General features: G+C 31.8%; 1 protein-coding gene across 1 annotated transcript in view; it reads left to right on the forward strand.

Moving 5' to 3' along the window:
- Positions 1–7,191, forward strand: part of LOC111047396 (GTP-binding protein Di-Ras2) — a 46,198-nt gene extending 39,007 nt beyond the window's left edge. Inside the window, exon 7 of the mRNA XM_022333143.2 lies at positions 1,116–7,191. Coding sequence (XP_022188835.2) covers positions 1,116–1,282 — 167 coding nt within the window. The 3' untranslated portion in view covers positions 1,283–7,191. The remainder of the gene's footprint in view (positions 1–1,115) is intronic.
- The last annotated feature ends 10,785 nt before the right edge of the window (positions 7,192–17,976 follow it).

Here is a 17,976-nt window from a genome sequence, read left to right on the forward strand (position 1 = left end):
CTCGAAGTTTGATTTAGAATAACATATATATATATATATATATATATATATATATATATATATATACTCATTTTATTTATAAAATATAATAATAGTACTGGTACCCTTTTTTTTGAAATGAATAAAATAATATATTAAAAATATAAATTATATAACTAGTTTTAGAAACTAGATCAATGAAACTAGTGTTGTTATAATTTGTATTTTTAATCTATTATTTTATTAATTTCAGAAAAGGGTACTCTAATTCTATTCTATGAATAAAAATAAGTAGCCCTGAAATCATACATTTTAAGAAGATATAAATTTGTGCTGCTCTAATGAAATGAGATAGAAATTGGCTCTATTCTGTTTTGAACAATACAATAAGATATCATTTAATGGGTGGAGTTATATTCACTATATTTTGAACATTATAAAATTATATTGTAATGGGAAATTTACTTTTGCCACATTCTACGATACGGTAACGTAAAACTTATGGAATAACATAAAGTTTAAGTGAATTATAGAAGTGTTAAATAGAAAGAAATAGAATAATATATTAAAAATACAAATATTATAATAACTAGTTTTAGAAACTAGATCAATGAAACTAGTTGTTATAATTTGTATTTTTAATCTATTATTTTATTCATTTCAAAAAAGGGTACTATAATTCTATCAATTCATTCCATCTGTAACTGGTTGGCCGCTATGGCTTCGTATAAAATGAGCGCTGCTATCCAGAGATTGTCAGTTTGGTGTAAGAGTAAGGCGGTAAGCATTCTTGACTAGCAATTGGGAGGTACCGGGTTCGATTCCCGGGCTGGCAACTAATTTTTGGATTGTAGTTCTCATGGAATTTCCATCTAGCTGTTAACCCTGTTGTCAATGTCTGCAGTAGCAGAAGTCTTCAGGGTGATTTACAGCATTTATTTAGGAGTTTCGTTAAATAATAATTATGATTAAATAAACGTTGATATACATACATTGATGTAATCGTAGATTAGCGTTGAACGTGTGTGGTACATATGGCTCTAAATGCATTCTTCTTCATTCTGTTTCTTGTCATGTCTGATATGTATCGTGTAGATTGAGAATGAAAAATTGAATTGAAATATTGTGGTTGACAGCAAGTAGCGGCGTCGTGGGTGACGCAGCAGTCGGCGTGACACCGTCCAATGCAGCCGCAGCCGCCAAGCCACGCAGCCGCAGTCTGATCCGACGTTGCAGCCGTAAAGCCAAGCAGCAGATACGCGACGCGCAGGGCACAAACAATGACGACTGCAACGTATCCTAACTCCTCAGCCAGCGCAACGCAAAACAATACTATTTTGTCTTTTTCCAATACTGAAAAGCTTGACATATGGTGAGGCCTATCGGTCAAGTTGTAGCCGAGGTCAATGAGGGGGTGAATACTTTATTTCGTATTTCTCTAGTATTGGATAGCCCAGCCAAGATTAATTATATTAAATAACAACATTAATAGGGCAGAGTTTCTAGAACACTATTATTAAACCTACCTACTTGACCATTGAAGAAGCCATGGTACATCAAACCTATAGGTTCAATAGTACATTAGTTTTAATAAGTGTCCTAGAAACTGGATCAATTTTCTGTATTCATGAACGATGCCGTACTTGATATCCTGCATTCGATATTGTTTATAGCTAAGTTGTGGCAAAATTACATGAATGAATGAATATCATAATTTTATCACGTTTTTTTATAAATAGTGCTATCAATGTAGAAAAATACAAAATATAGTGTTCCAGTGATTCAAGTTCATGAAATGTTATATTATATAACTTATTATTATTATTATTATTATTAATTCTCCAAGAAACGTCATAAGTGTTATGTATACTATAAGTATATTTATCTTTCGAAAAATCCAAAAAACATCGGTTTTATATATTTTTATTTGCAAATGGTGTATGTAATTTAAATGTGATAAAGAGCTCATAGGATGTTGAGATGTGTTGATGTTGAAAGTTCATAAGATGTTTAATTTCAACTACAGTAATAAAACTGAATTACAATAATTATTATGAGGAGAAGACTATCGGGGAAAGTCACCTAAGATCCTGAAATCTTCTTGTAAGCTGGCCAACGCATCAGTTTCAGATAGTTTCATCACTTGAAAGCAAGTAGCCTACGTGAATGCATAACTGAAGAGTATCGAAGAAATATTTCACACGGAAAAGTGACTTGAAATAAAGGAAATTCATATTTTGTTGGGCTTCAAAATACTTTTTCAACTAAACCGAATTTTGTTACTATAATGTTGACCAAAATTGAAATTAACAGTCAACACTTCATGGTCTAAGCCGACAATAAAATTTTGAACTTATAACGACTTTGTACAATCCATTTATTGTTCCACCTACTTCAAGAAAAGCATTAAATTGATGACACTTTCTTTATGAACAATATGGTTTCTAAAAAAATAATAAAAAAATATACCTTATTATTTTGAGGTTTTTATTGAAATGAATTATTGGAATAAAACTAAATTTCAGCTTAATTTTTGTGAAATAAGTTGGCTTATTTTTGTGATATAGTAATTATTTCTAAAACAGAGCAAGTAATCAAATAGAAAAATCTTCAATTTGAGCAAATCGAAGTTACTTATCAATATCGGTATTTGGTGTATACTCATCCACCGGAATGACATCAATCTTTTGATAAGAATTTTCTAGAACTGTTAACGTTAGAAAGTATCAATATTTTCTTAGCTGAAGGTGGAGCTCAATAAGTTTCCACACCTCTGAATTCATAGTGTTCAACTGTACTTATCAAATAATGAACAATCATCAAAATGAATTGTTATATTTTATTCAATTCCTCTTCTAAATCTCAAAAATAATATTCGAATAGTTTTTTATACTGCATTTAAATAATTTACATAACCTATGATACTAGAGTGTTTAGCCAATATCGTAACAAATACAGGAATGGTAGTCAGTAACGGTACCAAGAAATATGAGTAATTTCATGTAAATCTCTAAGAAGAGACCTGAGATTTCTTGAAGTTTAGAAAATATAGAAGAAAACTCAAATGTTGAAGTCTTTCGACCAATTAGCTATGTACGGTCAGCAGTAACAACACCAATGTATAATATAGAATATTTTTAATTGAATGAATTTCAGTTGTGTTCTGATTGTAATATTGTTGCTGTGGTTGATGAGAATTGTTATACTATTTTATAGTTTAGAACTTTTTTTATGATGAAAAGTTGAAGACAATAATAGAAGAAAATTCAGAATGAAGTACTACCATTTTCAAGAGACGAATATAATTGTAATTATTGAATCGAAGAGGCAAAAATGGATTGTCTTACACATTTATCAATTTATTGTAGGCTTACTATGAAATCGGTTTGCTAGAGGTTTCATGTAGGTCATACTGGAATTTATCAAATAATTATACAGTACGGTAATATAGCGTACTTTAACTTTTGTTTACACAACTATGCAGTTAAATATAATTATTACAGTACGGTAATATATGCGTACATTAAATTTGGTTTACAGAGATTGTGAAGGTAGTACCTGAAGAAACAAATCTGTGCTTTGATTTAAAAAAAGGAGGAAACTCAGATTCTTTCAAAAAATCTACTCTAAATTTACAATCATAATAGTTTCCCCTGAGACAACTTTGGGACCAGAGAAAACTTTCATGGCTCAACTTAACTGCAGAGTGCCATATAAATACTATGTATTCCAGCCTCCTAATCACATTTTATTCAAAGAATAGAAAGGACATTAAATTTCCCCTTATAATATTCAAAATATTCTCAAGCAAATCACTCTGCTCATTGCTGAGATATTGAAGCTCAATCCTCATTGTTCAAGCACGATTCAAGACACAGGTACTATTACAATCTTCCTTGATGATAATTCAACACAGTTTTGAATACCTATGCAATTCAATCAAAATAACTTAGTTTATTGTTATTACTGGAAGAAACCTTATCAATCGAGAACTCAATGGAATATTGAAATGCCCAGAAACACATTTTCAACAGGAAAACTTGTAAAATGTATGATAATCAAATGTTATTTTACTTTTTTCAATCTATCTGCTCTTCTATTTAATAGCATTGATCCAGTTTTCTGCGATTTTTGTATTCAACTTTTCTCCAGTTTCTATTGTATATTACACCCTACTGAGTAAGCGGAAAACCATTCAAGTGAAAATTTAATAATTTTATTTTGGACCAAATTAATAGAAATAACAAGATACGGAAACTCAGATGTGAACGGTCATTTAGGCTAGAACTATAAACTCGATCATTTTTGATATCCAAGGTATGGTATATCAAAACTTTTATATTTTTTGAATTCAAGAATTTCAAATGACTTGTAATAATATTGTGTGATTGTCCCATAGCTATTTTTGATGTGATTTTGTCCATTCAATAATGAACAAGTGAAATATTTGTTTTGATTATTCGTGATTATCCAAATGTGCTTGATTGATTAGTAACTTATAAATGACATAATGAATGCCAATGTCTCATATTATATCAATGCAAAATACATTGATAACACAATAATTTTATTACATGTTGCGATCTATACCTGTAAATAATTGATAATTTATTGATGTGAGCTTAGTTTTATTTTTAAGCTATTTAATAAATATCAATATTATATTGGTTCGGAAAGAAGGCGGGTGATTTTATTGTAAAAATTCTTACAAAAATTAATGTGTAGTACCCTACCAACAATGATTATCAACATAAAAATGATCATTGCTTATACATATCCATTAATGTTATGAATGTTTGGACAATTTTACCAATAATTGTATAATAAATAATGTTTCTTTTGAATATATTACACTTTTGCTTATCATTTTTACAGAATGATAGACGGAAGAAAAATTATCGTGAGAAAAATTCTAATACTTTTGAAAAAGTATTCAAAAGTCTCTATAAAAAGGCATTATATACGTTACGGTACACATTTCATCAAACAGAAGACATTGTGATTTGTTAATAATTAGAGAAGGAATGAAAGATTCAGAATAAAATTCTAGGAATATTTGATATTACACTATTTTTCATGGTCTCAGCATCAAAATTCTATTCTAAGTTGAAAAAAAATATTTTCAATTTAAAAATTTTAAAATATATTCAAATTTATATTTGGAAAACGTACCGTAACCAACTAGGCACTTCAAGCTCTATATGAAATTGATAACATAACCGTAGGATGTCACAATGTGTCAATTTATTTTGATATCGAGAGAATTTTGTAATATAACTTTTTTAATAGAACCGTTCACAAAATCCTCATCCACAATATATGACCCAATAAGAGAATTGAACACATTTTCGTTTAATCTCTTCCTGGTAAAATATAACAATCCTTGCAAGACTTGAAAGTGAATAGGCCTACTTACAATCCAGCAATGGTTTAAAATTTCATGGAAATTCAACAAACTTTCCCAGTATAAAACTTGAAAATTCATTAAAATGAAAAGCAAAAGTGTGATAATATATTATATATTTTGAGTGTTTTCTAATTCTATCTGTGAACCAGTGTATCTGTGTATTTTTATGACTGTGCTATGTTGTTATCCGTGTATATTATATCCTACTGTAAGGCCTAAAATTGATTGATATTGAGAAGTTGAATAACTGTATATTCGATCAGTTTTTCTAACAGATTTTTGGATCACTGATCAATTTCTCAATATTATCATAAATTCTCATCGTTATAATTTTTAGATGTCTCACACTTTCAGTTTCTATGTAAAATTCATCAGCAAAATGTTTCATTCATTTTTTGAATAAATTTAATTTATCTGCATACTAGCCTATATGTCTATTCTACTCAACTGTCTCTCAAACTAACTGATCCTTGTAACATAAAAGGATCAAAGAGGGCGCATACTTCAACTCACAGTTTTCATAAGATATTACACTTTAATAATTCCAAAACTGGAACTTTCCAAATAGAACAATTTCCACTGTCATAATAAATCACAATACACATTGTTATTCAAAAACAGTTATCATGTCAGTCCGATTAGGTACCATAAACATTACTCTATAATACAATACCTAATACAACCTTTACTTTATTGCTGTATCAAGGAAGTTTATCCAATATGAAAAATCTTATTTTGTAAGTGCTCTCAAAGCGTGGAAACTTATCACAAAATAACATGAAAATTCCGCACTCAACTTATAAAAAAATTATTCAAACACGCACATTATTCTATAATATTATTATAATAATTTGTTATTGTTACGATCATCTATATTTCTATCATCGTTGAATAACACCGTACCAATAATATATGCATTCTATCACAATAGCTTTCCCATATAATTCATTCTACTCAATGACTCTACTCATTAACTGTACTCCATAATATCATATCAATAAAAATACGTTGCCATTTTGTAAATTCATTGTTTTACTATGTACTGTGTATTTCCTATCCAAAGCTGAAATTCATGTAGCGGCTGTATCTACCATATCTGGAAATTAGACTTAACCACTATCTGTTTATTGATATCAAAATTTGATAGGATTGATATATAATATCATTTGAATTGCACCAAGTTCATACTGCTAGGAAATTATTGTAAATATGATTTTTATTCTACAGACCGATGTTTACTTCCATAATGAATGTTTCCATTAAACAACTGTCATCATAATAATGTTTTATTAAATTGTTGAATAATAAAAAAATTTTCTCATGTAAATCATTTTAGTAAGTACCGTAATTTAAACTATAATTGTTATACTTATATGATGAAATATTTTGATATTGTTTCAAATTTAAATTTTGGGCTATAGCATACTGATTCATAAGTGGAATCTTATTCATCAAAATGTCTATCTGCGAAATTCTTATCAATAATTGAACGAGAAGAATAAGTGTAGTGTTACACTGAATCGGATATAGCGAACGCAACTTTTCCAATACATTACATTACATTACATTGAATACTGTATAACAATCGTTATAGCCGATTTCCGATTTCTACTGAATGGAATAAGAAAAGGTGCTTACAGCTGAATATTGGAAAAATTTATTCAGAAATTTATCATTGTTTAAATAAGTGTTGAATGTTATTTGCAGCTCTATGATAAAGTATGATAATGTTGTGATAAGATTCAAATATATTATATTTGTATAATACTCTTAAGATTAAATTAGCATCATTGAATAAATTCTTATTCGGTTGTGTTCTTTTTCATTATAACCACTTGAATAATATTATTTTAGAAGATTACTTCAAAACTCATGCAAGAAAAATAATTGGAGGAAATGAGAAATATTGAAGAAATAATACCATAAAAACACTTCACTTGTATGGGCTTAAAAATTATTAAAACCAATATAAAAACATGAAATACCCTTTTATTAAAAACATTTCAAACAACTAGTCTCAGCTTTGGCCGAGTTTTTTAACTTGAAAATGGCGATATAAAAACATGAAGTACGGTACCCTTTCATTCAAAACATTTCAAACACAACTAGTAGTTTTTTCAACTAGTTTCGGCCTTTGGCTGAGTTCTTTTGACTTGAAAATGGCCAAAGGCCGAAACTAGTTGTTTGAAATGTTTTAAATAAAAGGGTACCGTACTTCATGTTTTTATAGGTATTGTTTTTAATTACATGATGCAGGCTTAAGCTTATATCCATATATCAGATGGTTTCCTCCTGGATGAACAATATCTTTATTCAGTACCTAGTTTTGAAAATAACAAAACTTTTGCCAGAATAAAAATGCACAGAAACCAAGGTCATTATTTCTTGGTCGTTTCTTGCGGTGGGTGCCCTTCAATCACCCTAGATCATGATGGGGGTTGAAATAAAGTAGTGAGTGTCTTCTTGGAGCAATTTCCTCTTTTAGGAAAGAGGAGCCGTGTTTTCACACTGCTTGACAGGGCGTGACAAGACAGGATCGGGAACAGTGTATTGGTAACCGGGTCCCTCACGTGGACAAGAATGGTGGACGGCGCCCTCGAAAAGGTGTCGTTAGATTCAGCTAGACTTCCTATTTAATTCACAGCTAGTTTCGGTGCAGCTAGAACTTAATTATGCAATAAAGCGTTTTGTGGATGGATTGAGTGTGTTATTCTGACTGGTGTTCAAGAAATTGACAAGCATAATTTCATTGCCTAGTTTGTTTTATTCACTTGCTCTTTTTTCGTATATCCATCATAATTATATTTCTGTATGAGGAAACGAAATCTCTCAATGCATGTACTCCTCCAACAATTGATATTATCTGTTTCCTTAAGTATACAGCCGGTCTACTATATCTTATGAGAAAGTTTAAAATGAACTTTTAAAACAATTTTTTAATTGTGAAATTGTTTAAGCTAATATAGAGCGTGATAGATCTGCTGCATCGAGAAGTGCTGAAAGTTTTGTTGAGCGTTCTATCCGCCAATCTCGAGGCAGAAACTATCACAAAAAAATGTACGTTTCAGTCAACCTGCACCCGAAAGAGCCAGGCTACAAACAAGAAATCGTGATGTTGGAGCAGTGGCTGGACGTGTACAGCTGATTGATAATTGGACCTCAACAAATAGAAAATAATAATTTTGAAAATTATCAAAAGTCTCTGGAATGGAATTATTGTACCGGTATTGAGAGTGGAGAAAAATCCATTGAAATGAAAGTGAAAGATAACATTTGTACTGTACCGTATCAGATGCCAAAAATTTAGAGATAAGATTCATATTTATTTTGTTGTAAATGAATATAACATCATTTATATAACATAATACCTAATTTAGGTTTCTGGATGTAGTTTTTTCTGTAGCCGTATCACATTTTCCAGTAGGTATCAAAATTTCTAAAAAACATTTTCTATAGGTTTTTCAAAATCTTTCTCAGAAGAGCCTACAAGCTGCGGATTTGAAAATATCAATGATAATATATATATATATTATATATATATATATATATATATACATTTTCTATAAAATTAATACTCTAAAGGATATCAGAATCATAAGAACCATATATCATGCATACGCTCACTCCTTGTTCCAATATGGAATAGAATTATGGGGGGTACCTTTGACACACACTTTAATAGAATATTACCCTGCAAAAGCATTTAATTAGAGCCGCTCTAAAACGGCCTAGACTGTATCCAAGCAGGAATTTGTTTGTTGAATTTGGGGTTCCAACGCTACGACAGGTCTTTGTAGGAAAATCATTACACATGCCAATAGAAATAAGCAGCATCTTACTTTGAATACACACTTACACAACCTTCGTCCGTCTGTACTCAATCCTTATACTCGAAACTTTACAAGATTAACTATAAATAAACATCAATTCACATACTTCATGGAATACTTTGCTAATATAGTCCCATATCACTTTATAAACAATAGAATAACAAAAAAACTAAGTAGTGAAATAGAAGAGTGGGTAAAATCTAGAGTTTATTTTAAGATAAGTGTATGAAATGATAATTTTGTAATAACTATAAGATCATAGTGTATAATACGTCTGTTATAGTACGTTTTTCTTGATTCTCTACTATGGATATTATAGTATATATCAACTTTTAGTCTGATTAATGTTAGGCTATAATATTTGTAATTTTCAATCGCACTCACTGCTGGCGAACAAGTTCCACTTATGCCGGTAGTGCCTTTTATATAAATTCACTTATTTATAATATTACTTATAGTATCTATCATATTTTTAATGTAAGTACTGATTGTAAAATGTTATGGCAAATAAATTTCAATTTCAATTTCAATATATATATATATATAGCTCATGAGCGAGTTCTTTAGGCCAGGGGGCTCACTAGTTTTATTTATTCATTTACAACAATAATAAATGATCAATTATCGTAGTTTATTACCGGTACACGATGAATTATTATCAAGATGACTTGAAGCATTTATTTTTAAGGGAGGATTAATTTCTAGTTTCAGACTTGATGAGACAATGGGGAGAAAATTGTGAATTAATAATGATGTAGGGCGGGGAGGACAAATTTTGTTTAATTTTCTTAAAATGAAAAGGCAAATTGGAAAACTATAACAGTAAGTAAATCTTGTGTAGAGTTGAATGAGTTCGAATCTCTTAATGATTTTTTTATTGATGATAATTAAAAGATTTCATTAAAACATTAGAAGTTATGACGAAAACTTTGATAACTTATCAATTGATTTGAATATAGTGAAACACAAAATGGCCTACTTGTATTTACAAGAAAAACATCATCAGCAGTCGGAAGTAGTATTCATATAGTAAGAGTAAATAATAATATGCATTGGAAATGTATTACAAATAGATTTACATCACTACAAAAATTTATACAGTAGTATAGGCCTAAGGCACAGAATACTCTGTATTCTCTTAAATTAGGCTATCATGCTCAAAATTCAATCACCACTATAAGAGCAATCAATCAATTTATAAGAGCCATTTGGAAAAGAGAACATGCGGGAGCTATGCTGCCATTTGAAAATGGTGTTCATGAGTTGAGAAATGTTATGCAAGATAAAATATCAAAGTATACTGGCTAATATCTTCATTTTATTTCAATTCATTGATTCAAATTGAAGCTGCAAAAAGCACTTATGAGATACCTTATTCAAAAATAGTTTACTGCTATGCTTATAGCAGAGAAAACTCCTATAATTCTGTGCTTATAGGTTGTAATTCTGTGCTTATAGGTTGATGAAAATTTGAGAATAGATTGTCAAACTAGGCAAACCACTGATGTCACAAAACATTATCAGGCTATGTTAAGACTTTATTTCAGCTAGATAATTTTAAACTGCATAGGTAATTCAGAAATCCAACAAAAATAATTGACCAAGCGAAGTGAGGTCTAAGATTCAAGTGAACGGTTTTCATTTCTCTTTATGTTTGAATGTTTATTTATGTTCATATGTTGCGCATTTACAGCGAAACTCAGCAATAGATTTTCATGAAATTTAACAGGTATTTTATTCCTTTTTGAATTTCGCGTCGACGAATACATAAGGTTTTTTTACATTTTGCATTTTAAGGATAATACAAAAGGAAAAGGAGTTGCCTTCGAACGCCAATATTACCGTGAAAATGATATCATTATGATTACATATTTGTATAGTATAAATCATACTATAGAATTATTCATCATAAATCAGCTGTCGAGTGGATTATATATTGCATGCCACGACGCATGCGATTCAATATCTCAATGTAACTTGGTAAAAAATCCGCTGCTGTGTGGACTATCAATATTGCATGTCTCATTGAATGCGATTTTTTTGCACAATTAAATGAACTATTAATTGTATGCATTAACGCATGCAATCAATAACTAAAATAACATAATATTATTGTCTCTCGACCTTTCTCGGGCTGTCCTGTTGCCAGTAGTGTTGAAGGAGATTAGCTTTTGATGTTAGCATTTTTGATACACCAGCCCCAACAGCCCTTTGCCGTTTTCACACCGATATCTCGTCGACACGACATATAGACAGGATTTACTCTGATGGACAGTATAGAGGAGGCTGTGGCTATTAACTGCGCGAGGTCTACTGTTCACAGAACTACTAGTTATAATTGACCGAGCGAAGTGAGGTTTAAGATTCAAGTCGACGGTTTGGCATTTCTCTTTATTGTTTAAATGTTTGAATGTTTATATGTTCATATGTTGCGCATTTACTGCGAAACGCGGTAATAAATTTTCATGAAATTTGACAGGTATGTTCCTTTTTTAATTGCGCGTCGACGTATATACAAGGTTTTTGGAAATTTTGCATTTCAAGGATAATATAAAAGGAAAAAGGAGCCTCTTTCATACGCCAATATTAGAGTAAAAATCTGGTGTGGCGCACTCACACAACTTTCCTTGCCGTTATGAAAATTGATCAACTGACGCTAGGGTTCCCGCGCATACCAAATCTACTATTCTAAGATCTGAGACAGCTGGTGACAGGACAATAGCGCTGCAGACACACGAAGTCTGCTATCTCTTCATAGTGAATGATTTTATAGAATCAACAGTTGCCAACAGTTTGCAATTGAATAATCTTATTTCCTCGCATTTCAAGCTTATTTTCAATTTTAGGTGAAAAATGTTACTGAACATTAATTGTAGAGATTTTCATGCTGAATCTTTTCCACTTAAATTGTTTTTGTTTAAATTGTATCTGAAGCCTGATAATTGAGAATCTAAAATCAAACTTTACATAGATGGGGCGGAGCTCCTAAAATTCTTACATATATGGGACTTGTGGCAGATGATAGAGCTTATCGATGACTATTTCAGGTGTGAGGGGCTGAAGCCCAAAATTCCCGGATACAGGAGCCGACTCCTGTATCCACCTTCCACCCCTGCAGTATATAGGCCCAAAGGCCTCTCCTGCAGAACTTGCAACTCTCCCGCGCATGCGAGCTGCTTCTGAAAACTCAGGCCGCAGTGATATTATGATCAGCACTGAGTTAGCGTGGCACTATGATACAAGTATCATAGCACCACTCACAGTCCTCGGCCTGCTACCAACACTGTTTCCAGTGTCAGGAGCAGACCGAAATTTTCCGCCTAGTGTTAGTCCTCCTACTTCGGTCTACTGGTGCTACGAGGGCACCACTTCTAAGGATTACTGTGGCTATTTATGACTATTTCAGGTATAACTTTAATCAAAATCGTTGGTACCGTTTTCGAGAAAATCGCGAAAAACTCTGTTTTTGAAAAATTTTTCGCCATTTTAGCCGCCATCTTGAATCGCATTTGATCGGAATTGTTCGTGTCGGATCCTTATATTGTAAGGACCTTACGTTCCAAACTCCAACTCATTCCGTCAATTGGGAGATGAGATATCGTGTACACAGACACACATACATACAGACCAATTCCCAAAAACCACTTTTTTGGACTCAGGGGACCTTGAAACGTATAAAAATTTAGAAATTGGGGTAGGTACCTTAATTTTTTTCGGAAAGCAATACTTTCCTTACCTATGGTAAAAGGGGAAGGAAAGTAAATTCAGACTATAGTTGTCGCTATCAGCTTTTGACGCTTATGTGAGTTAAGCTGACAGAATAGCTTGGAAGTAAACTGGTTTCAATTTTGGCGAAGACTGTACTTTCTTTGAAATATTCTTTTTAGAACTTAGTGTGACTGTAGAAGTGTGGACAATACTCCTGCGTGACATTGTCTCTTATCTCAACCTTATTTAGTTCTATTGCTTCCTCTCTCATTCTCTCTCTCTCTCTCTCTCTCTCTCTCTCTCTAACTCTCTCTCTTACCCGGTTGTGTGCTAATGCTCTCCTTTCTTCAAAACCTCTCAGGGTTTTGTTATTATTTCATACAATGCTTCAGACATAATTATCTACAACCTATCTTGAATTTGACTTTCCCATGCCTAGATTTGTAAATTTCTTTGTGTCAATAATATTCATTACTATCAACTCTTGCTTGTAATATTGTGAATTCCCCCATTCCACCAAGTAGGATTGTATAATATAGTTGATGTAGCATCGTACTAGAGGGTTAATGGTTGAATGTGAGAGAGGGCCGGCCGTGCAAAAAAAAACTAAAACTGCAATTCAATTAAATCCTCACTTCTTCACTTTCTCACTATAGGCCTATATCCCTCAGAACCACACTCTCTTGTGAAATACACAATCCCCTACACTGAAATAATTTTACTCCTTCAAGTTATGTGCTCCCAACTTGATAATACCGCCCGTTGTTCTCTCAATAATATTTGTTGAACAAGCATTAGCAAGTTCTTACTTTTTACTCAAGTTCAAAGTTGTTGCCAGTCTGTGGGTTTGCTTGTTTGTTTGAATGCACTACAATAACTTTAGAAAGAGTTGATCGATCAGCTTCAAATTTTGAACACGCACTCTTCGAACCTTTTTACAGGTCAAGTTCGTTGAACAACAAAATATTTTACTCACTTCTTCGTCCTTTTTCAGGATATAAAAGTAACATTGAAAGTACTGCATGAGACAAAATAACTTGCTCCTGTGTGTCTGCCTGACTATTATCCTTCAGTAGCATACGCGTAATATTATGATACAAATTGTGATGGCAGTTGCTATGTCGTTGGTATTATTGATTTAACAAAATTTGAATTCTGATTCTGAATCATTTAACCATACGGAGAAACCTATGAAGTCCTATGGATTCATGTAGGCCTACAGCGTAATATTAATAGGAAAACAGCTTAATGTTCCTTTTCCAAAGATAATATAACAGTGGGCTCCACTGGGATTCTATTCAAATTGAAAAAATTCTATAGGTAGCTTCAAAATAATTTTGGTCTGCCATCTTCGTTCCGCCACATTGAATCAAAAATTTTCTATGGGAAGGTTTTAATACAAGATTCGAATAATAAAGAATTTCAAGAGACAATGAATGGTGGAAATCGCTCATAAATATATCAAACCGTTTCAAAAATATTCACATTTTAGTGTTGAAGTTTTTGGATATCTGTGATACAGAAATATTGCTCGCCTAGAACAGGATAGATTATTCATCACATATTCTTATCATTATCGTTCCCTAGCAACCTATTTTAAGCGTTTATATAGTAGCTGCTGAGAGAGATTTATGTGATAGATATACCTGAATAATACTATTAAATACTATATTCGACTAAACAACGAGTGACCTAAATGAAGCGATTCAAATATAAAAAAAAGAAAAATGGGAATGCGAAAAATATTATAATATTTGGAACTCCATAACTTCATCATTTAATTAAGAGACATTTATAGGATTAATAATTTATTGAAAAACACTAATAATTTAGCAATATTGCACTAGTAGTTATAATTTTAGATGACTCTCTCCTGGATTATTGAGTTATGTGTTGGATATTCCTCAGTGATTGCTGCATCATCTGAGAAAACTCCGTAAAAGTGATCTCTGTTCGAAATTAACAGAATGCTCAAGTATAGACATTTAGAAGAAAACAAACATTTCATTTAATGTTCATTGAAATCGACCACATTAGTATTATTTACACGTGAATTACCGGTAGTGTATTGTTAATGTATTAAGATTTGAGAAGATGATATGAGCATCTTATTGGTTTTTCTCTCAATGATTGAAATGAATGGCTAAATTGCTTTTATATAATCATGAAAATATCACAGTTTATTACATTCCAGTACAATTATCTTGTTTCACAATGCATTTCTAAGTAGAGCTCATATGTATCGTAATCTTGCCATACAATTACCAAGTTGATTTCATTCAACTTCAGTGGTGCCATTTCACCAAACTGCTAAAGGGGGGGGGTAAAAACCAAGGGGTATTGGGGGGGGGAGGAATATACCCCCAAAGGATAGAGGGACCTGGGTTTTTCCCCATAAATGTTACATTAAAAGATGTTATTATATGCTTCATTTTTTCCAATTTTATACAAATGTGGTTGAAGTATCAATACAAACATATACATTATTAGTTATTTAATTCAATCATGGAATATTTATTAGAAATATGGGTCTACAGAGAGGCCCTAGAGTAGGAATACACTGTAACAGATTTCTTAAAAATCATGGAAAAAGATAATTTTTTCTTTTACAATGACAATTTCAACAATTTCATTGTGGATCATATTCTAATTGGAAAATAACTTCCAGTTAGAAAGCTGAAGATACATCAAGCTGTTTCCTTAATTCTCAACAACCCTTTACATACATTTTTGATTGTCTGATTGTGCTCTTTCTTTTGCTTTCACTGTGACATCTTGCAACTTGTTAATTCTCACATTGAAATTTATTCAATAACTCACTTATTGTGCTCTGATCAATAAGTGTACCCATTCTGTATTCAAATTATACCACAGAGAAAAATATATTATTTATTACTCTCTACCCATACTTTCAAGGCAATTTTGCTACATTGTTAATACTGTAGAAGGAATTATACTACTGCTGATAAAGAAAAGTATTAAATCATTATGAGACTCTGAGGATTCGTGTAGATAGACCCGCATTTTCATTATTTATCTGATCCTTGAGGATCCCTAGGCCCCCTAGGCAGCTGATTATAAGTAAAAATTGATATTGATATTTTCATAATACAGTACACCTGAAGAATTGGCAAAGTTTATGGTAAGGGGTGAGGAGGTACTCAGCTCTTCCAACTAACATCGGATTAGTTTTGTGCAGTCTACTATAACAGACGTTCCCATATGGATGTTACTATAGACGTATATATCATCGTATTCAATTTCTGTTTGTTAGTTTGTTTGTATGTCTGATGGAAATCGAAAACGGCTCTAACGATTTTGATTAAGTTTGAAATATAGAGTTTGTGATACGAGAATCATCATTTGGATTAGGACTCATGTTTAGAATAACTCACTGAGGGAACTTGAAAATGATTAGGTACGGTAATAATATTCATCAACCGAGTAGCAGCTGACTGAGAGAGTTTTCCGTCGTCAGTTAAAAACAGTTGATCAAGAGAGTTTTTCATTGTCAGTTGAAAATAGCTGATCGAAAGAGTTTGCCATTGTCAGTTGAAAACGAGACAGATGTGTTGAGTCACCAAGTTTGTTGACGTCATTTTTTTGAAGTTATTGCATGATTCGAGAAAATGGTGCAGAGAGCAGCCGAGTGACAACAACGCAACGCAAATTTGAATTTAAAACATAATGATTGCGGTAATATTAATCAGGTAAATGCTAAAGTAGTCAGTTTTAATATACCTGAATAATTGAATTATAGCAATTCATTCACTTCTAAATTTCCATCTCTATGTCTTTGTACTTTCAACTCTGTTTCTTTGATATTGTTATCTTCATAGACGTGAAGTAGATAGATAAGGGTGGGTGTCTTCCATGAGTAAAATGAAATGTCTATTTCCGACTTCTGCAGTTGAATACTTGTAGCTAGTAGTTCTGTGAACAGTAGACCTCGTACAGCATTTATAAACAGATCTCATTGTCAATATGTCACTTCAATTAGCCCTTCGGACATCGGAAAAACATCCAATGACTGATTGGCGTGTATTGACGATGACAATATTACCTGTTATAAATAAAACCGAAAGCATTGCCAAGCTGTAATCATCAAAAGCTAATTTACAAACATGCCAACATACATATACAGACAAAAGCAAATCCCGTCGTTGAAACGTAGAAAAATCAATCATCAAAATATTATCATGAAAAAATAACATTTTCCCGCTATTTTGGGAAATGATAACTGTATATCTTCCAGTATTGAAAATGACATTCAAAATGAAAAACAATACTGAATAATTTTATTATATTCAAAATTCTCAATGTTCGAGTACCTAATTAACCCTCCATTAGGCCTAGACTACATTCAACACAGTAGAACCTATATAATTTGTAGCTTACGGGACCAAGCATTTAATACGAATTTTGGAGGGTGACGAATTATATATCAAGCTCTGCAATATCGAGGCTGATAAAACAAAATACGAGAAAATTATATCATTGATACTGATCCCATCTTTGCCCATAATTAATTCATAATATAGCCTCTATGAATGAATATTAGAAAATATTGTTAAATATTAATTTGACATACTTGTAAAAGATTTCAGAGATCAATACAATTGTTCAAGAGCGAGTTCTTCAACCAAGGGTGTCTCTAGTTATATTATTATATGTGAATCCATAGAACTTTAAAGTTCACTCCGTATGGGTAAATAATTAACAATCAGCATTAGCTGTTATGAATAAATGGGTAAATTGTGGTAATTGCATGCAATTAATATTCCAGCTTACTAATGATAAATCATAACACCCTTTTTTCCAATTCACTTCATCAGTTGATGTGATTTTCGGTCTCCTCATCACTGGAGTTATTAGTTACTGTAGCATAATTTTCGATGAACTCATTACTGGAGTTATCAGTTACTATGGCATATTAGTGTATTTATCTTTATGGGAATACTAATTACAGTGTTTTTGATGACAAAACTACGAATTATAGAGAAGTTTCAGTGTACTCACTAATCTTGACAATTGACCTATTAAGTGAAGTTA

The sequence above is a fragment of the Nilaparvata lugens genome, chromosome 5 (genome assembly GCF_014356525.2).
Source record: "Nilaparvata lugens isolate BPH chromosome 5, ASM1435652v1, whole genome shotgun sequence".
NCBI lineage: Eukaryota > Metazoa > Arthropoda > Insecta > Hemiptera > Delphacidae > Nilaparvata > Nilaparvata lugens.